Here is a 22433-nt window from a genome sequence, read left to right as displayed (position 1 = left end):
TGAGCCGATCAATTTCACCATCAGTGCCGACTTTAACTGCATACACCCATCGACAACCAACCGCCTTTTTGCCTGGGGGAAGGGGCACCGGCTCCCAAGTATTACTATGGTCAAGAGCCTGCATTTCTGCAATCATAACTTGTCGCCATCTAGGATGATCAAGTGCTTCTTTCACATTCTTGGGTATAACAACAAAGGACACTGAGGATAAAAGAGAAAAATAGGAGGACGACAATCGATGATAGCTTAGAAAATATAAATGGGATGAGGGTTTTAAGTGGAACAAGTACCTTTTCTAAGGGCAATAGGTCATGTTGAATCATTTTTACCAGGAGGCATGGGAGGAGGTGACAAGGGAGAAGAATCTGAAGTAGGAGATTCACCATTGTCTTGGGGAGGTGGACTATCCATTGAGGCCCTGTGTGGGATGATCTTACTATGTGGAGAAACGGGTGTAGAAGGATTGTGATCAAGACTTGGAATGATAGAGACAATGGAGCTATTTGACTCAGCCATTGGAATATGAAGGACATGTTGGAGGATAGAAACATCCTGGAGAGATGGAGAGAAGTAAGGAGTCTGTTCAAAGAATGTAACATTAGCATACATGTAATACTTCTTAGTTTCAGGAGAGTATTTCTCATCCTCCTTTTCTGCCATCTTGAGTTCCCATGGTATCTTACATCAGTCTACTTGTCCTCATACATCGCAGCAAACAGTGGCCGACAACAACGGACGGTGGTCGGCGGCGGATGGTGGCCGGAGAATGACGACGGTGGCCGACGGCGGGCAGCAGCAGACAGTGGTGAGTGACGACGAACAGTGGCGAGCGACGACGGACTGTGGCGCCAGACAGATATTACGAGACAAAAATCGGGATCGACCCACTCTGATACCAACTTGAGAATTAAAGTGTAAAATAATTCTAGAGGGCTTTATTGATCCCTCTTATAATCTTCTATTTATAAGAATAAATTGATACAAAAGTACATGATAAATAGGGTAACCTTTGACACAATATAATCATGATAAATAGGGTAATCCTAGACACAATATAATCATGATAAATAGGATAACCCTTGACACAATATAATCATGATAAAATAGGATAAATATCCTAACAATTTCAATTGCAAGCCTTTACTTCATACACCCTTATTTTTAATTTCTCCACCTCAATTACAAAAATGGAAAAGACATTTTTTCCCTTAAGAAAAAATATAAATAAATCAAACATAGGTTTCACATCAAACTTCTTTCCATAGGATTTGAACTCAAATTCATTCAATCATAGACACACATCTCTACCAACAAGTCACCGCATCACATTGAAAATATAGGACATCACAAATTTAACAATCATACAATAACATGTGTTGCACTTACATCAACAAAATAAATAAATAACAAACTTTTATATTCTACTCAAGACTTGCATACCAACTGAGCTACACTACACCTTGTGAACTCATGCAGATTCTAATAAAACATATGCAAGTCTTATTTCTAACATCTACAGTTTCTCGGGTCTTACAATGATGACAACAAACTATGATCGGTGCATGAGAGTGCATGTGGACTCTGACAGTAGTGATTTCGACGACGTGTTGGTCACTTGGCTGAGATGAGAAGAATTGTGTGGTCATCGATCAAAACTGTTGATAGGGGGAGCTAAACCTACCCTTTATATCTATGTTTTTTATGATGAACAAAAGAATGAATTTATAGTTTCTTGCACAACAAATGGCATAACAATTGTCTTATATGTATCTTTTTTGTGCTTGAAATATGAATTCATAATTAGTAAATAAATCATGTTTTAAAAAGATTGAATATGTCATTTCTGGATGAAATAATGGATTTAACAAAGTGTATAATCACTGTATAATGTGTTAGATTTCTCCGGTATAATCTGTTAGATTTCTCCAAATATCATTGTATGCTTAAAAGGGATAAACTACTCTATAGTAATCGATTACATAGAAGTAATGGAATAAAAACATTATTTAAACTACTCTCAATTAGAACAAGAACTAATAGAAATTAACTAAATAGATTAAACACATCATAAACTCAGAAAACTAGACAAAATCAGATCAAGAACTATAAAAGAGAGGTACATAATCTAAATGGAAATCAGAACTCAAAGCTAGAATGTAGAAATCAGAATTCAAATCAAAATTGAAATCAAATCCTAATATTAAAGTGCAGGATCAAATTATACCCAATTTACAAGCTATCAATTGCAAAGAAATGAAAAAAAAAACAAATTAAATTCTTGAATTAGTAAAACATTGCAGGAAATCAAACAAAAGTCGAACTTGTAATTGAAACAAAGAGAATCACAAAGAAATTGAATTTCCATTATATTTGAAGTAGAAGTACAAGAAAAAGATACCGAAGAACACCGCGGAGATGATTCATGGACTCGCACAAAATCTCTCACAATGCAGAACTCTAAAAGCTACCTACTCTACAATCTGTACATTCCTACGTTCAATACCCTCTCCCTCTTCAGAGAACTAATTACAACCCCTTTATAGGGTAAAAACCAAGAGAAAAATGGGAAAAGGGGAAAGGAAAAATGGAGAACCTTTGACACTTCATGATTTTGATCGAACGCTCCATCTTGCTCTATTCACGAACTGTTGTCTCCACCCTCCGGTCATCTTCTTCCTTTTTTGTCGATTCATCCTCTCCGGTCACGTGCCTCTGGTTCGTCTTTGAGCTACTGAGTCAAGCAACACAAACTCTTCTCTTCCTCTCTTGTTCGTGAACGAACCCTAGAGGTTTTTCTCGTTTGGAGCCTTATCCCTTGCTTTGCTCGAGCTCCCTTCAGCTACAACAACCACGAAACAATGAAACACTGATATCATTAAACTTCAAAGTCCAAAAGGACAATGTTTTACGCTGGCTCTCAATGGTTGACCAGAAAAGGATCCCTCTTTCCAGGGCATTCCTACAAATACGATTAATTAGAAAAAGGGCAAATCAACAATAAAAGAAAGAAGAAAAAGGGCTAATCAGCAAAAAGATGAGAATAAAACCTATATAAGCAAAAATAAACTTTTATTTTTGTTTTCTGATTTTTATTTTTTTGTAAAAGAAAAAAGAATCTAATTCTTTAAACCAAATTTATTTACCTTAATAAAGGAAATTAACCCTATTTTTATTAAAAATTTATTTCTTCCTTTTTTACATTAACCTATCCTATTTCTAAAGAATTAGAAACTAAAGAAGACTAGTAAAAGGATTTTAACACAGAAAAAAAAAAGACAAACTAGGGAGTTATCACACTTAGAGCACTACCATCAGGGGAGGAACAAACTAAAACTAAAAAGAATGAACAAAGATTCACTAAAACAAATAAAAGACTCAATACAAAACAAGGAACTCCTAGACTCTGTCAAAGCTTACTTAAATATGCAAATTCACACAATTTCTAACTATTTTCTCTAGTTAAAACTGCTCAAACAGAATCCTCAACTCTAATCAAAGTTTCAACAATCCTGGCAAGAAAAGGAACAATTTAATTAATCTAAAATCAGCAAGAAAACATTTTAGAGAAGTAGCAATCAATTTCAACCTCACAAGATAAAGTGTTTGTTCTCAAGCGCTAAAGTGTTTAAGATAGCCTGTGTTATACTTAACATGACATGTCAATCATAATTGATAAATTTAGAAAGATTTTAATTGACACTACTTGACTCAAGACATTCAATAGATTGTAATGTAAAAGGAATGGAATAGGATAGATACATAAGAAACATTAGTGCAGAAAAGACCTTTAACGCCAATCTGACTTCTAAAGCTATATAGACGTCTGATGTGGGGAACAGACTTCTATATACTCATTTTTAAAATCTAAAAAGTCACTTTTTGATTTCATTTAGACATCAGATCCCGCCAATCCGACTTATAAAGCCATATAGACGTCTGATGTGGGGGGAACAGACTTCTATATGGTTGTATTAAAACACCGCGAACGTGAGGCAACAATTACGCGCACTTAATGTTCATCATTTTTCTCGTGTTTTCTCTCTACGGGCTACGTTTTTCAGGTTCGTTTTCTCACTTTTGCACCTTTTAAAATTAGTTTTACTCCGATTACATTACTCTTTGATGAATTATCTTTCATTTGAACCGATTAAAATGCGTTTTCGTTGGGTTTTGGTGCAGTTTTGCTCATGTACTTGGGCGGCATTCTTGAGCGACGATTTCTTGCGTTTTGCACTCCTCCAATTCCCCCCACTACGTTGTTAAAACCATCCAATAGACAAAAAAAATGTACAATACATTCTCTTCAACTAAAATATAAAGTTGTAAACTCGAATCACCATGAGCCAGGAGCAACCCGAGAGGCTTCAAGCGGAAAAAGATCCAATCAAATCCGGTGACGCTTTAGACGTCTGATTTATAGTGTCAGATGTCTATATAGACGTCTGATCTATAGTATCAGACGTCTATATAGACGTTTGACAGTGCAAACCGACGTCCCATCAACGTTACCCGTAAAGATGTCAGGTCGGGATCAAACGTAAAAAGTCCAAAATAACATACATCTAAAGCCTTTTCTGCATTAGTGAAAGAAAGTTGAAATGGATTAGTAAAATGTGGAAAACAAGGGAAGAATCTGAAACTCAGTGCAAGGTATATATTTTAAGCTTTGGCTAGACTCTGTTTCTCTCTAGTTTTCTTTCTTTGACACTTTTTTCAGGTCTTCTTTTAATTCTTTTTCTATTTTTCTCATTGTTACGCTTTATGAGACCTTTTCTCTCTTTTTAGATCAACCAATTTTTTTAGATCTCTTTTTTTTCTCAATTTTACCTTTGGGCCTCACCCTTTTCTACTCTCTAAGTTTTTGAACTCTTCTTACCTCTCACAAGACTCTAAGGATTGATGTATTTAGTTGGAAGAAAGGCTTGTAATGGCTGGAAACACAAAGAATAGGCTGAGGCTCAGATAAAGGATGCAATGGAAAGATATGTGGTTTGGTAGGCTTATTTAGGTATGACTAAAAAGAAAAACAATGGCCTAGATCATCTCTAAAGTTCTACTAAGATCAAGCACACTAAAAAAAATCAATGTAAAGTTATAATTAATCACACTAAAAAGAAAAAAATTGGCCCAAAATCTCTCACAAGGTTAAAATTTCTTAAAACTGACTTGCTACTCTCTATCATGTAAAAATTGCTCACTTGAATTGAATTAAAATGCAAAAACTATCATTATAACTCATCTACTTAAATTTAAAGCTACACTATTTACAATTCTAACTAGAAGAAATGAAGCTAAGATATTAAGTGAATTAACAAAGAATTAATAAAGTGTGAAACAAAACTTAGAATTCCTAAAAATGCCTCAACAAAATTACCTAAACTTTATACAACCTAAACAAAGTTAACTAGACTCAACTAAAACCTAAACAGCTCCTAATTCAGGTCTATGAAGAGGAATTCAGGGTAAAGAAAAGAAGTTAAATAGAGAAACAAAAAGGAACCTAAACAAATCCTAATAATCGGAACATGAGCAATAAATGGAAAAGGACTAAAGCAATTCCTAATTAGAAGCTAAAACAGAACCTAAAACAATTCCTATTTAAAAACTAAAGCAGAACATGAACCTAAAACCAACCCTAATTATAGAAGCAATGAACAAAGAAGGATCTAAAGAACTAAGAACTAAAGCAGAACATGAAACATGGAAACAAAAATAGAAAAAAAAAAGAAAAAGAACCTATTACGAGTACTAATTACACATACGATGAAGAGAAAAAAAGTCTAAACATTTTGTTTCGGCAGGATTTAGAACCCTAATCCAAAACATTCCAAGTTGTCTGCTCCGATGTACAGTTGTGCTGTCTTCACTCTTCTCCTTATCCGAGCCGCGGGGGAGGGTGTTTCCGATTGACGCGATCCGCCTGCTTGCTTCCAATTTGGACCGATCGATCACTTTCAATCTTGCCCGCTCGGTCGTGGAATGAGGGGAGGTACCTGCAAAAGGCACTCCGACGCTCAAGTTAGGAGTGGTTTATGAACTGTTTGCTACAGTTAAAATATTGACATCCTAATAAGATGTAAATAGGACGTATTGTCGTATGAGTTGAATCTGTCTTTATCTTAAACCTAAACCCTTATTTATAGAGTTTTAAAGGAATCTGACACATTAATTTACCTCTTAATGGCCAATAATGCAAACCTTAATTGTTTAACGGTAGCCGTTATCACATTCATTGTGCATTAACTCTGCTCCATAATTGTCGAGACCGAACGGAGGAAAAGCTGATTGAGACCGATCGGTAGCCAATGAGTCTGACCGATCGGTAGCCAGTGAGCTTGTAGTAACATAAGCCCCCCAAGCCCTAGCAAAATTTGATATTGCGTTGGGTTTATAAAGTTATATCGATCGGTAGTAGATTTTACCTGAGTTTCTATTCACGCTAGCATGCGTTCTTTGTCGTCCAAGCGGGTTTTGCGCTAAGAGTTCCCAAACCAAGGCGAGAGTTCAAAAAAGAGCTTGCTTGAGCTTGCTTTGCCGCATGATTTAGGTCTTAGGAGCTCTCTAGAAGCGTGCCCTAAAACCAAGGTGAGAGCTCACGAAGAGACTGCCTCACCCGCTCGGTTTAGGTCTTAGGAGCTCTCTAGAAGCGTGCCCTAAGACCAAGGTGAGAGCTCACGAAGAGACTGCCTCACCCGCTCGGTGTGAGAGCTCACGAAGAGACTGCCTCACCCGCTCGGTTTAGGTCTTAGAAGCTCTCGAGGAGCGTGCTCTAAGACCAAGGTGAGAGCTCACGAAGAGACTGCCTCACCCGCTCGGTGTGAGAGCTCACGAAGAGACTGCCTCACCCGCTCGGTTGCTCAAGGTTGGCCAAGCAGTTTGTATACAGAGTCCTGTTATCTGCACCGAAGAAAAACAACACACAAATTTTGAACAGTGAGAAAAATATAGATGATAACATTAAGCTACTGAGTTGAGGCCAGTCGATCGAGCAAGTGAGACCGTTCGGTCTTCAATTGAATGTTTGTGCCGCTGCCTTAGTGCCTTGTGACCTATAAGATAATATCAGAATATATGCTAGACCGTTCGGTCTTTGGTAGACCATTCGACCTATCTTTGGACATTTGAAGTATTCATGAGGATGTGTCAGCTATAGTGCCCTATTGTCTTGAGACCTGCAAAATATTGTATGATATTACTCTGAAGATGTTAAAGGAGAGGCAAGGCCGAACGGCCGAGCTCACGTTGAGGCCGAACGGCCGAGATCATGCTGAGGCCGAGCGGCCGAGAATAAGTTGAGGCCGAGCGACCGAGATCACGTTGAGGCCGAACGGCCGATAATACGTTGAGGCCGAACGGGTGAGAATACGTTGAGGCCGAGCGACTGAGATCACGTTGAGGCCGAACGGCCGAGATCACGTTGAGGCCGAACGGCCGAGATCACGTTGAGGCCGAACGGCCGAGATCACGTTGAGGCCGAACGGCCGATAATATGTTGAGGCCGAACGGCCGAGAATACGCTGAGGCCGAACGTGATCACTCGGTCGAACTTGATATACCTACTTTAGAATCTTATGACTTTAATGTCCACTTGATCGCTGTTGTTCCCGAACCGGAACTTAATTTTGAATTTACGGGATGTAACAGAATAACTTTTTCAATCTCTCGTGTTGCCCGATAATAACTCATGACTCTTGTTTTGATGCTTTGATGTTATCGGACCGAATGTTGTCTGATTCCTGATCACTGTTGTAGTGCTCAATGCCCTTTGTTTGTGATCGCGGACTATCTTTGGATGATGCAAACAGCACTGAGGAGTCACCCTCGAAACAAAGCTCTCCTTGTTAGCTACACCCCTGCATATTTAGCAAAATAACAACGTTTTTCCCACCGTGTTAGGTGGTTTGTACAACATCACAAAATCTTCAAGAAGAACACCCTGTTATAAAAATTATTTCGCACGTGAAGCGAAAAATGTTTTTGGCCATTTAACCAAACATGATTCAAGCCATAAGTGAGCATGAAGATCGAGATGATCTAGAGGGGCTTGTCCTGGATTATAGCGTGGCGAAGCGTCCCTAGTCTCGGGTCCATCGGGTCGTCGTCTCCGGCACCGTCCACCCTGTAGATCGTCCAACTATCAAACCGACGCTCTCCACAACGTCCTGACCCCGCGAGTCCAGGTCACACTGCAAGTACTCCGCCGGCTTTGAGAACCTGAACGGATCGCAACCCGCACACCAGGCGGCCGCCGTCGGAGAGTTTCACTCACCTCCTTTTTCCTCGGCAGTGACGGCAATGAGTCAGCCCTAGTCGAGCACTTCGCCATAAGAGATGAAGCCTGTGTTGGGTAAAGCTAGCCTTGAAGTGTCGAAGGAGGAACCGCTAGTGATGCCGCGGGGGAAACCGACAAACTCATGAGTTCTGCGCCGATCGTGTCGGAGCCGCTCGGTCCCTGGTGCACGCCTGGGGTGTTCAGGACCCTTCACCCTTACCATCGTAACGTGCAAGAAGACACCTATTGATTTCGCCGTCGGGTATGTGGACCAGCTCTCGAGTGAGTTGGAAGATCCGGTCGGCGGCACATTCGTCACAGGTGTTGCGGACGACGAAGTCTACGAGAAGGCTTGCCTATCCGCTTGCAGACCCTAATACATTTGGGGAAACCTCACACGGTTTCGAATCTTCTGAGGACGCTCTGGAAATGCTGAGACTAGAGACATCTTTTTCGGAACTCCTTCTCATCTACACCAGAATCTCATTCCGTACGATGTTCAATGGTCCATCAATTGTCAGATCAGTAATGTATATAGAATAGAGTTTTTCTGGGCAATTTCTTATATCTTACCCAAAATATAATGCTTGAATTATATCGGGTTGCATTGTAATAATATCCTCGTGAAATTTCAATGCCTTATTTGACAAACATGTTTAGAAATGGTTTAAAAAGTCATGAAGTTTTATTACGTTGATGGGATTAAGAATTACCCACAACAGGAACAAATATTTTGAAATATTCGAATGAACCACGGTGGAAATATTGGTGCAGCACTACTTTCTCTCTGAACCGCTATTTCTCCCCATTTTGATGAGGCTTTTTGATGAAATTATTTATCCGGAGGGGGAGCCTGAAGCAACCTTTACAGCTGCAGACATTCATTAATGATAACATCCTTGACTTTTCTATCAAGTATTTGCAAAATAAAACTCCCTACTGATGAACAGTACCGGTTTCACTTTTCAATATAAGTTCTAAGAAATGAATATTTTTTAATAAAGTTTAACTGTTCTTTCCTAAATAATGGAGTAAAAGAAAGAAGCAAGTCAAAATAATGTATTGTGACCTCCGCTGGAAGTTGACGTAACAGTTAAAATTATTGACAACATTATCATATATCACATTTTTAAAGATCTATGTGATTATCGTATAACTAGAATAAGTGGTAAAATAATAAAATATTAATGAGAAAGTTTAGAATCTTAGGGATTTCCCACTCATCTTTTACTAAACTTCAACCGTCGGCACCAATATGATGAGCCTTTCCGAACGTAGACTCAAGATCAATATCCAATATCTGAATTTTCCTGAAAATTCTCAAAACAAAAAACATCAAATTTATTATTGAACTTTTTGCTCTTGGTGCAAAACCTGGTACTGATCCGAAGTATCGATGTTGAGACCGAGCACGCGTCTGGTTTTATGTGGCTTCATGGGGATGCCACTCGGCCCCACGGTGGGCGCCAAAATGTTTCGGCAGGATTTAGAACCCTAATCTAAAACATTCCAAGTTGTTTGCTCTGATGTACAATTATGCTGTCTTCACTCTTCTCCTTGTCCGAGTCGCGGGGGAGGGTGTTTCCGATTGACGCGATCCGCCTGCCTGCTTCCAATTTGGACCGATCGGTCACTTTCAATCTTGCCCGCTCGGTCGTGGAATGAGGGGAGGTACCTGCAAAAGGCACTCCGACGCTCAAGTTAGGAGCGGTTTATGAACTGTTTGCTACAGTTAAAATATTGACATCCTAATAAGATGTAAATAGGACGTATTGTCGTATGAGTTGAATCTGTCTTTACCTTAAACCTAAACCCTTATTTATAGAGTTTTAAAGGAATCTGACACATTAATTTACCTCTTAATGGCCAATAATGCAAACCTTAATTGTTTAACGGTAGTCGTTATCACATTCATTGTGCATTAACTCTGCTCCATAATTGTCGAGACCGAACGGAGGAAAAGCTGATTGAGACCGATCGGTAGCCAATGAGTCTGACCGATCGGTAGCCAGTGAGCTTGTAGTAACACAATTCTTAGAAACAACTAAACATATCTTAAAACAAAGAAACGGAAAAGAAAAACAATGGCTATCTACACCTCCTACAAGCTAGGTATTTACAAACTCAATCAACCCTAAAACTAAAGGGAAAACATTCTCAGAATTTTTTTTTACCGCTATTCTATTTTAGAAACACATATCAAAACAGTTATACCAAAGCAAAAACAAAAAAAATTTAACTATACCCTTTCATTTCTGATATTTTTTTTTCTAAAAGAAAAAAAGTCTAATTCTTTAAGCCAAATTTATTTACACTTATATACGTATTTCTAAAGAATTAAAAACTAAAAACTTACCAAAAAAAAAAGATTTTAAGACAAAAACAAAGGTTTAATTTCTTCATAAGTCCTTATTTTTGTCCAGAATTTTAAATAGGACTCTTTTTTTTTGGCATCTCAATTGAGTCCTTATTTTTTTAAAATTTGAGCAATTAAAGGTCTGCCATTAAATTAAGCAAATGGCCGTTTAAGTGTTGATTACGTGGCATGGTCAAACTTCAAGTTAATGAAACGTGACATTATAAATTAATTTTGTATTAAAAGTTATGAATGCATGATGGTGTAATAAGCTTTTTGAAAGGGCAAAGTGGAAAAAATAAAGACTTTCTACTTCTTCTTCTACCTCCACATTCTTGCTCCTACGTCCCAAATTTCCATGGCTGCGTTTTGGTTCTTTTGAATTGGGAATGCACGAACCTTGAAGGCGGTTTCCCTTGTAGGTTGCGATTGGGATTCTGGCTTAGAGGAGATGGATAGAGATTCACAGTGGTGCTCTGGATGCTTTTGGAGGGTTTCTGTTGTCGCCAGATTTAAGGGTTTTTGGGTTTTTCTGGTTTGGCTTTGCTAGTCCGGTGAGCTGTTGACTCATTGAGTCTTCTTCTTCTAAGCCAAGGCAAAACCTAGGCAGTCAAATATGCTTTCGGACATGAGCACCTTCCCCACAGGACTTGCCGTCGTGGCAGCCTTTCCACCTGGCTAGAGGTGTCGCCGGTGATGCTGGTGATGCCGATCGTTGCCGAACCTCGTCGACCACTACACGCTCCCTCGTTGCCGATCGAATGCCGGTGATGCCTTTGGTCACACCGTTGTGTGTTTCACGGTCCGTCAGAGCCATCAGCATCATCATCCAAATCAGAAGCACCACCGCCATTCGCTGCGGTTCAGTCTTTTCGCATTTCCCTTTGTGTGTGATAGAGGAGTTCAGCCACCCCTTGCTCAAAACCAATAATCACTATATGATGAACGAACTCCCTGATCCCCTTGAAGTCTTCTTTGTTGTTCTCTTCCTATGATGCAAAATTTGAGAATTTTTATTTAGAATCTACTATAAAAACGATAAGAGTAAAATTGATTTGTGGTGGAATTTTGAGAATGATGAATCTAGAAATATGGGGAAGGGAACATGATGATGAGAACGAATTGATGGTGGGAGAGGTGCGAGCTCTCTGTGATTTGTGTTTGTAGTTGATTATAATTGAAGATGTTTGAGAAAGAAAGACCAGAGATGATGAAAATGGGTTCCAGTAATGGGCTGCCCTTAAATTTTTTTCATTTTCCCCCTTTTGCCCTTCCCTCAATCTGATTTCACCTCTCTCCATACAATTTTTTACTAAAAAAACTCAATTTTAATGCCACTTTTGATTACTTATCCAACTGACCATGCTACGTTACCAAAACTTAAATGACAGTTTGTTGAATTAAACGGCAGGCCTCTAATTGAATCAATTTTATAATAAAAAGGATCCAATTGATACGTCGAAAAGAGACTTATTTAAGATTTCGGATCAAATTAAGGACTCTGAAAACATTAAACCAAAAAAAACTAGAGAGTTATCACCGAGCATGTCGAGTCTTGTCTTCCGAGAAGCCATAGAACATGCCGTTAAAATAACACCTACTTTAGAACATCTGTCTTAGCATGTCATAAACTTTACTTTATTATTATATTATATAATAAACCCAAATCTAAATACACTTGCTTATTCACACACCTTTTTCACGCTCCCTGGCTTCTTTATGCTCCGCTGCCCTTCTTTCTCACTCTCCTCTCTCCCAAATGCTAAATTGAATCAAAGTTTGCAACTTGGTAGAGACACACATACTTGAAGAATGAGGGGTCCTTTGGGTGCAGTCATAGGTAGGTTCCCATCAAGTGACGGAGTTACCCAAATGGGTGGAATCATAAGACACAACAGGAAATGCAGGGACATCACTGTTCTTGTGATCTTCATAGCTTTTTCAGTAGCAATGGTTGTCAACTCCAGCTTTGCTTTCAACCAAGGAAACCCACTAAGGTGAGTAATCTAAAGTTTACAACTTTATCTGTGTGCTTGCTGTTTGGTGAAATTTGTAGAGAATACATTTTTGTTGCTTTTAGTCTATGCTTTTTTTTTTAGGCTTTGATTACTTTACTCTATTAAGCATTTATAAAAAATAATGTCATTTTCTTGGTAAATGGTTTTTCTCATTTCTGTGCAAGGAATGGTTCAGATAACCATAAATTCTGATTTTCAGATAACAGGTGGGTCAAGTCATTCAATTTTGATAACTGACACATGCATATGTAGTAGCATTAAGCCCATTTCTTTTGTTCTCCTTTTTTCTGTTATCACTATGTAACTTGTGATTACTGGCACTGTGATTTACCAGGCTTACTTATGGACTGGACTACAAAGGGAATTTGTGCGGGGACAAGCATGCCCACCCTGTCCTCAGTGAATTGGAGCTCAGATATTGGCAAAATCCTAATCAGGTTTATGAGAGTGGACTGAAGGATAGCAAATTCAAACTGGGGGATGCCCGCAGTATATGCTTGTCTGAGTGCCCTATACCTTCCGAAGATTCCCTTAGTTGGGTGTGTGATTATCCAGAAGGAGATATTCGTCTTTCTATGACGGATTGGGCTAATAGGAACTATGATTATTTCGAGTTCCTTACACCCGAAATGAGAAATTCCTCTCTTCAACTTCAGGGTCCATGTTATCCTGTCATATTCCCTAGTGTAAATGGTGAGCAAACTATTCCATTTTTGGTTCATTAATAAATGCATATGTTGTATGCTAGCAAATGGTTGTGAATGCATAGCTTTGATTATTTACCATGATGCATGTATGCCCCTTGTGCGAAAGACATTTTTTTTTCTCGCTTCTTCTTTTATATGCACCTTTTGTAATGTTTTTTGCGGGTTTTGGAGGGTGGGTTTGGTAAAGAAATGTCAATCTCCTATATATTGAATTTATATTATACCTGGTTCTTAATGCTTTTTTTTGTCTAGTTTACTGGAGTTGCCAATTTATTGCTCGAGCATCAAACACGTCTTTGAAGCATTGGCAACAGATGGGCGGTGTTAAAATCAATGAAGACATTGTTATTGATAAATCTATTCACAAGTCTATTAATTCTCGATCTGCTGTTTTAAAGGTTAACATTTTTCTGCTTCTACTTTTTTGTTTATTTATTGGTAGCGATTATGATTTGTTCATAGGAAGTATAACCACTCAAAATCCGTGTTCTATCTGTGTAGATATTATATTATTGGCATTTCTCCATTCTATTTCAAATGACAGCCGCTTTATGTAGTTCATAAACTACAATATCATCTCCCAGTGCTTGTATTAGCCAGATGGGCAATGCTTAGAAGGAAGCATCTGGGTTGGATTGAAACTGCTAATAGTTTTTTAGTGATGGGGTAAAAATGATGATGCTTGTAGATATGCATTTTGTGTGAAATCTGTATAGCGTACCTATTTTCATCTCTTCTATTTTCTCAATTTTATTCTCCTACTGTGCCTCCCTACCAAATGTTGATTGTCAGTATTTTGGATGTTGTGGCATTCTGTATATTTTGTTATGTGCTGTGGAATTTGAATGTGACATGATCTATATTTGCAGAGGTACATGGCAGACATAGGAAAGGCATGGCCTGTGCTGATTGTTTGTGGAGGAATTTTGCCTCTTTTTCTGTCTGTGATTTGGCTGATGATGATTCGACATTTTGTTGCTGCAATGCCTTGGATAACAGTTGTTCTGTTTAATGTTCTAATAATATCTGTCACAATGTTCTACTATCTAAAAGGTCAGTAAGTAACTCTTTGTCTGTTTAAGGTTTTTTTCTTTCTTTTTTTATTAAATATCGTTGTTTTTATGAAATATCATTATATAAATGTTGAAATAGTACGATTACTCTTTTTGGATTAATGTCCTTTTGTCCCTACTTTATCCATTCTATCTGTTTAATGCTTGCTCTAGCAGCATAGCCTCTCTTAACTTTTGAGCTTGTTGTGCCCTTGTATCAACTATACTTTTTATATCCTATCAACAAGAAAATTCTTTGTTGGATTTTGTGAGGTAAGGTAAAGCCATTGTTTGGCACTTGGTACAGATATTTTTAGTTTTATGACTTACAATAAACAAAGAATAGCTTCCCAGGCCAGAGATAGGCCAGACTGATTCTACACATGTTTTGGTAAAATACTTAGCTTTCAATGTACTACTTAAAAGCACATCAAATTATTGGGATGCATTTCTTATGAAATATATGAATATGGAGTATTGAAAGTGCTATATTGCTGAGTTTTCTCGGAGATATGTTGACCAAAGAATTATTGATTAGATCTTATACTGTTCTCTCTTTAAGTTTATATTTATGGTGATTGTAGTTGGCACCTATTCTGATAATACTTTTTAGCCAAATAATATTTTATTGTTTCTTTAAATCTGTGAATGGTACTGAATTAGTTTTTCTTAATCATCAGCTGGATGGATTGGAAATGATGCTATTTCTCCCATCATTGGTGAACATGACCCTTACATTAGTGTATATGGGAGGGTAAGTAACATCCTGATTGAGTCTTCTTTGTCTCTCTTTATTGATGAATTTTTGTTGTAGATTTGATGAAATTCTGTCACTTTTAGGAGCTGACTCATATACGGGCTGTCACTATACTTATGACCTTTATCATGGTTGTTGCCTTTCTTACATCAATTGCTATTGTTCGACGCATCCTTATGGCAACATCTGTCCTGAAGGCAAGCATCACTTTATACTATGGAATTATTTAACTATGATTGAATTGTATGTAAATTTTAGACCTTATGAAGTACCATACACTGAATATTGTTACTGCCTATGGCGGAGCAGTTGGGGTACATTTATAGACTTGTGCAGGGAAAATAAAAATTCAAAGCTGGTGCTAATTTTGCTTATTTTGCATCTTGCAATGGTAATATTGACAGCTTTATCCAACTATGGATAGGTATTAAATATAGGTAGTAAGTAGTTATATTGGAAAACTACTATATGTACCTATAGCATTAATTACCTAGATATAACATCTGTTGGAGCTTGGCGCCTGAAGGTCTTGTGCCTCTTTCCTGTCATCGAGATAACTTCGCATCTTCCCCACAAGGCCATTGGATCTCCTTGTCTGATAGGGTTCTTGGTGATAAGAATCCTTGGTTGTCCCCTCTGGTTGGGACGAAAACAAAGAACACACGTACACAACTCACGGAAAATACAAAACTTCTTTGTTGCTAAGTTACGTACAACAATAACAGCCAAGGAAGCAATCCTTGCTCCATAGGATGTAATGTTCCTGTCACACTCTCTCCAAAATCAAAACGTCCCCCTCAAAGACAATTATTTTCCCTTATATAATAGGTAGCAACCTTTGTCTACCATCTAACCGTTTATGTCTTAATTTTTTGTCCATTTTTTTCCTCACATAGACCCTTAGGATCCTATCGTTACTCGTTTGTCCCTGAACAACCTTGTCCTCAAGATTAAAGTCTAGGAGTTGGTCCTTCATGGTTGCTTCATCTTCCCATGTAGCCGCCTTAGGTCCTTCTTCCTGCCACTCAATAAGTAACTGAGGCACGGTTTCTCCTTGTATCTCCACTGCCCTTCTTATCACTACTTCCTACGTCTCATTTGGACTTTAGTTAGCACATTTGTTTACTAAAGTTCTTCCCACTAAGCAATTTCATGATCTCACATGCAAGCCAAGAATGATAGATAAACATTCATTCATTCACCAATTTGAGGGGGAGTGTTCTTAGTTGGATATTAAATGCAGTATTGGAAGTTGTTGGTAGGATATTAAATTACTAGAAGTTGTTAGAAGATTCTAGAGATCTCTTGTAATTATTACTTTAGGGTTTGAGTTCTGTACATATAGAAGTGGATAAACTGTTTTGAATCAATTGAATAAAAATCTACTTTCTTTTATATTAATTCTTTCTATCTCTAGTAATATCTCTTTGTTTCCTTCTCTCTCCTTTTCTTTAACACCTAATTTCATATTCCTAGCTAATGGATCTAAAGTAGCTTCTCAAGGAATCGGTCAAGTTTCTCCTGTATTAAGCCAAAATTTTGGCCTTTTTGTTTTGCCTTATCCCTTTAGTCTCATTTCTTTAAGTCAATTAACAAAATCATTAAATTGTTTAGTAACCCCTTGATAGGTTTCTGGGTATGAAACCTATCCAAACAATCACTCACACACTCACAATCAAGAACTCAAACTGTAAAAAGAATGGGTTTCTGTATTGACTATTCAAACAATGTACAGAGATGGCAAAAGCTAGGGAGCCTAATCCCCCTCCACAGGACAAAAGTTCCTGTCTTTACAAAAGAATACTAAAATCAATCCTGCCCCCTGTGCAGAATCCACACCCTATTTATAAAGTCTTTCTTCCCCTTCCCACTAACTAACTAACTGTCAAACAACTCTTCCCTCCTAACTGCCCTCTCATTTCCTCTTCATTCTATCCTAAACCAATTATATGCTATTACCCTATATCCTATCACCCCTTGATGCCAACTCTTTTATTATACAAGAATGTGGTAGGGTCGGATGATTGCAGAAAGATATACTTAAGATTAATAGGGGACAAAATATATTTTTTAGGGCTTGAAACACCACTCTTGTGATCTCATATTTATAATGATAGAAATTTAATAAAATGAGAAAATGAAAGATTAAAAGGATGAACTAGAAATCTATGTATAGAACTAGGTACAAGTCATAGGTACAATAGTAGTAGTTCCCAAAACAATTACTTTCTATGAAGTTTTAATACTTATTTAACACCCCTCTCAAGCTAGAACATACAAATTATATGTTGAGCTTGGAAGATAAACTCAATCTGAGATTCTCTTAAGACTTGGTTAATACATCTGCAAATTGATCATTTGATCCGACAAACTTAGTGAGATCGCTGTGGGAAAGGAGCATATCTCTCCTCTGTAAGCTTTCCATTTTATTCTATGGCATATTGTAGTTCACCTACCATTTAGTTGGTGTGTTTTCTGTATTTTCTTCTCTTTTCTCTAGTTTTCATGAAAGGAACCTATCAATAACCTTCAATCATGATTGTGTATAGTACCGTACTCTAAGTCTGTTGTTACTGGCTACAGAGGAGCAGTTGGGGTACATTTACAGATCTGTGTGGGAAAAATAAGAGTTCAAAGCCGGTGCTAATTTTGCTGATTTTGTATTACAGCTTTATCCAACTATGGCCATATAGATTTAACCTATCATTCCTCTTATTTAACAATGAATAAATCCTGCAACTTTTACCCTCCTCTCTGACAATTGTACTTTTCACAAACCAAAACACATTCTTGTGTAGATATACTACACATCTCATCCTCTGTGAATGATCTCTGCCCACTTCACTCACAATTTTGTGACTTTTACTCCCATATGATGTGTAATGTTGGTGCATCCTGTTGTCACAATGCGTAGGCTAGAAACCAGTAAGCCTGAAATTATAATGCTTAATTATTTCCTTTACAGAGTCAATCAATTTTATTGATTTAGTGCTTGTTCACAGGTTGCTGCAAAAGTGATAGGAGAAGTTCAAGCACTCATTATTTTCCCACTCATACCATACAGTATACTTGTTGTGTTTTACATGTTCTGGGTATCAGCTTCTCTTCATATGTTCAGCTCTGGCCAGGTTGTTCAGAATAACTGCAACTCTAACTGCTGCACATATGATCTTATTGAAAAACGGGTAAACTGTGATCATTGTTGTGGTTATAGCATTCATTACACACCACATATTGGAGTTGCCATCCTTTTCCACCTATTTGGATGTTATTGGGCTACACAATTTTTCATAGCGTTCTCCTCGACAGTGATTGCTGGGTCTGTTGCCTCTTATTACTGGGCCCATGGTGAAACATCTGTAAGTTGTATTCCTCATCCATAATGCATAATGCAATTTATAGAATTCAGTGATTTTTTTCATGCAGTCAATAAAACTATTTAATTATATTGAATGAATTGTGGTCTCGGCCTAGGTATGGTCACAATTAATTGTTTGAGTTCAGAATTGGTTCGTGATCAGTATAAGTTGTAGCGTGATGAATTATTCAAACGTGACTCATTTTATCAAATAAAACAATATTATGGTGCAGGATTGTGTTTAACTAGTTGTATCAAATGTCAAGAACTCAAGGTGGATTCACAGCTTTCTAAAAGCCTAATTCAGACCTAACTTGCAAACGTTTGTGGTTTCTTGGTTTATGTATATGAATGAGATCATCTAATAAGTATTTTAGTTTTCACATACAAAGTTCTTTTATCTACGCTGCTAAATATGATTCACATTTCACAATGCAGCCAGAAATTCCTTTTCTTTCTGTCTTATCCTCCATGACGCGGCTTATGCGATATAATCTTGGGTCTGTGGCTCTTGGCTCTCTGATTGTATCATTTGTAGAATCTATACGCTTTCTGCTTGAAGCTATTCGTCGCAAGCTAAAAGGCTCAAGTGATGGGCGCAACAGTTGCATAGGCAAGGCTGCATACCGAACTTCACAATGTTTTCTCAAGTGTATTGAATGGACCATCAAATCAGTAAATCGAAATGCTTACATCCTGGTAAATTTTGTTAATCTACGGTAAAGAAGATCTTTCATTCATTCATTATGATGGCATTTGTTTTGTTATTGTGGTGCAATACATTAATTGAGAATGGGGATATAGTATAGTAATGGAAACTTGATGAAGATGATTCAAGTAGTGTTGCTTCAATCGGTGGAAGATTGATGTAAGAGAGGATTGAAAAAAGCAAAGTTGAGGAGGATGAGTGTTCTTGAGAAAGGTTCAACCAACTCTCAAGGAAGAGGCTAGGGGAGCCGGATTTAGGAGACTATCCTAAAGAACTCAAGAACAAGTTTGAGATGCAATTTTGGCATCAATTCAATACTCATTCCAAGTTGATTTTACAAAGACAGGAGGTCATCTATAGATTGCTAGGTCTGGCTTTCTGAGTGGAAAAGAGGGGGAAAATTCAAATTTGAATTCCCCCATGTGATCCTAAAAATCTAGCACCATGAGTGATTCAAGTGACACTTGTCTACTCATGTTTTCAACACTTGAATACATGTGCAAATTGTGTAAGCTAGGTGTGTTTCTCCATGTGTGACCAGCCTAGGGTTTCTATTAAACTCAAACAAGTTCAATTGAAACCCTAGCAAGACAAGCCTGTGTATTCCTACTCCATACAATTTATTACACACTATGGTTGGCCCATGATGAGAGTAACTTGGGCCTACTGAGATCAGTGGAGGCCTCGCCTTCTTGTATCTTTCAAGCCATAGTTATAGTTGTTGATCCCTTGGCTTGGGATCTTCCATGAAAAATGCAAGTGGAAGCCGATTCACTTGTACTTGTTGTATTGTGATTTAAGTGTTCCTTAGAGACTGAATTTCATTTCCCTTGGTTGTTTTTTGTAAGGTGTGCATCATAGAAAGCAAAACATGTTCTAGAGGTATTCTTGTAGGTTGCATCGAGAAAATGCTATTGTAGTTCTGTCAAAGAGGTAAAACGTGATGATAAAAGTGTCTTGCATATCGCTATAATTGGCAAAAGTTTCTACAGACTTTATTACCTTTATTTACTTCGCTTTTAAAAGTCTTTTTGGCACCTGCAGATTGCTATAACAGGCAAAAGTTTCTTTACTGCTTCTTCTATTGCGACAGACCTGATAATGAATAATATTCTGAAGATTGGTCGTCTTAATGTGATCGGAGATGTCATTTTGTTCCTTGGAAAACTGTGTGTCAGCCTCTCATGTGCTTTGTTTGCGTTCCTCATGTTAGACACTCACAAATACAGATCTTCTCATAACAAGACCTCGTCTCCACTCTTTCCTGTTGTGGTATGTTTTCTATGTTCTAGGGTCATTAATACGCAATTCAATAGTTACTCATAAAATTCTTCTTTATTCTTAACAAGGGAAAGTTTTTCAAATTCTCTATTTTCTATTATTATACTTGATAGCTCTTTGTGCCAATAAAATGGTCTGTTATTATATACAATTTTCATATATATATATATATATATATATATATATATATATATATATATTTATTTATATTTATATTTCAAAATCATTATGTTAAATAACTGTGTTGCAGCCTATTGCTATTTACGGAATTTGTATATATGTCGGGATTATACATGAATCAATGCCTATGCAGCTGCACCACTAATTGTACCATACGATACGCATTACAATCAGATGCTCATGTTCCAAAGAAAATTTATGAGAAGCAATCAATTGTTTCTTTTACTTGATTGTCTACTTGCTGGATTGAGAACCGAAAAACAAAAACACTGTATGAGTGACTAACTCCTGCATTCGACGTTGCAGATAAATTTCTCCATAAATCTTTTAAGAAAAGAAGATTGAATTAAGTTTTTCAATAATCTAAAATTTGTTTTTGTATAAATTAGTTTATAGTTTTTTTTTTCATATTTACTCAACAAACTTATTTATGATTCATGCATAAGTTAATTTAGCTTATAGAAAAATTTATTTAATTTTTTATTTCTTATTTTCTTCCCGTGTAAGAATCTATAGACAAGTTTATCCAAACTGACTAAATTCTATAAAGAGACCAAAAGCTGGGAAATATTTGCCAAAATAAAGTCTACCAGTTCACCATCAAATGTGAATTTTGAAGAATTGTGTTAACCTTATATTGTGTAATGCAGGTTTGCTGGGCTCTTGGATACATTGTTGCAACCCTTTTCTTTGCAGTTGTGGAGATGTCAATTGATACCATAGTCCTCTCATTCTGCCAGGATTCTGAAGAGCACCAAGGGACAGCCCAGTATGCGCCTCCCCTTCTCATTGAGACTCTCACTGACCAGAATGAAATGCAGAGACTCACCCAAGGACCCTAAAGAAACACCATGTCCATGTGTAATTTTGCAAGCGTAGTTCTGTTCCATCACTTGTATATATTCTTAATTACAATGGTGGACTTAGATGGAATTGACAAGGTTGCTTTTGACAAATGGGTTATTATCCTTCTTTCCCATAGTTATAATATTTTCTCTAGAGTGCATCATTTAATAAATTACGGAATTTTATTAGTCTGGCTTATAATACAATCAGATTAATTAGGATTTATTATTAATATAACTTTTAAGGTAATTATTGTGAAAATGTTTTTATGAAAATGTGGAGTGTTGTTGAATGAATGCTCAGAAGGTAAAAGATTCATATGTTGAGTTTGGAGTCAGAGTAGATAGTTTCAAGATTATCCAAGATATTTCACTTGGAGTATAAATGACATTCATAATGTAAAGAGCGAGTGTTAGTTGAGACGATTCTTCATTTGGTGAACTTGTTACTATATATTATTTAGTACGTGTTTGTAAGAGTTTGAAGCTCAGTGATTAGTACTTGATCTCCTTCTTAAGCTAGGTAGTTCCGGTGATTAGTATTTGATCTCCTTCTTAAGCTAGGTAGTTCCAAACATGAAGACAAGTTATGGTGTCATAGGAGAATTGCTCTAAATACTCCAATCATTTGGCATGTTAGCTCTTTATCATAAGTGAGATAGTTACAAGAGGCATCATAAAGATTTTCACTCGTGTAAACAGTTGGGTGTCCTTCTTGCAACAAAACCAGACCAATGCTCACCCTTGAGACATCACATTCTAGCTCAAAAGGTATGGAAATTTTTGACAAAGCTAGAATTGGACAGTGAAAGGTGAGTTTCTCTTTAAGGAAATCAAAGGTTTTTTTGTTGTTTTTATCCCCATTGGAATGTGACTTGCATTAATGAAACAATAGTGA

General features: G+C 37.3%; 1 protein-coding gene across 1 annotated transcript; it reads left to right on the top strand.

Moving 5' to 3' along the window:
- The first annotated feature begins 12295 nt into the window (after nt 1–12295).
- LOC124840632 (choline transporter protein 1-like) lies at nt 12296–21724 on the top strand. Its single transcript, XM_047316717.2, has 10 exons — nt 12296–12625; nt 12981–13339; nt 13606–13751; nt 14223–14406; nt 15086–15159; nt 15246–15359; nt 18165–18521; nt 18959–19219; nt 20274–20501; nt 21341–21724. Exons 1-10 carry the CDS (start codon nt 12441–12443, stop codon nt 21530–21532), a joined length of 2100 nt encoding a protein of 699 aa, XP_047172673.1. The 5' UTR covers nt 12296–12440; the 3' UTR covers nt 21533–21724.
- The last annotated feature ends 709 nt before the right edge of the window (nt 21725–22433 follow it).

Source organism: Vigna umbellata, chromosome 9 (assembly GCF_029865625.1).
Source record: "Vigna umbellata cultivar VRB3 chromosome 9, Vumbellata_1.0, whole genome shotgun sequence".
Lineage (NCBI taxonomy): Eukaryota > Viridiplantae > Streptophyta > Magnoliopsida > Fabales > Fabaceae > Vigna > Vigna umbellata.
Note: the sequence above shows the minus strand (reverse complement) of the source record. Positions and strands in the feature narration are given on the sequence as shown.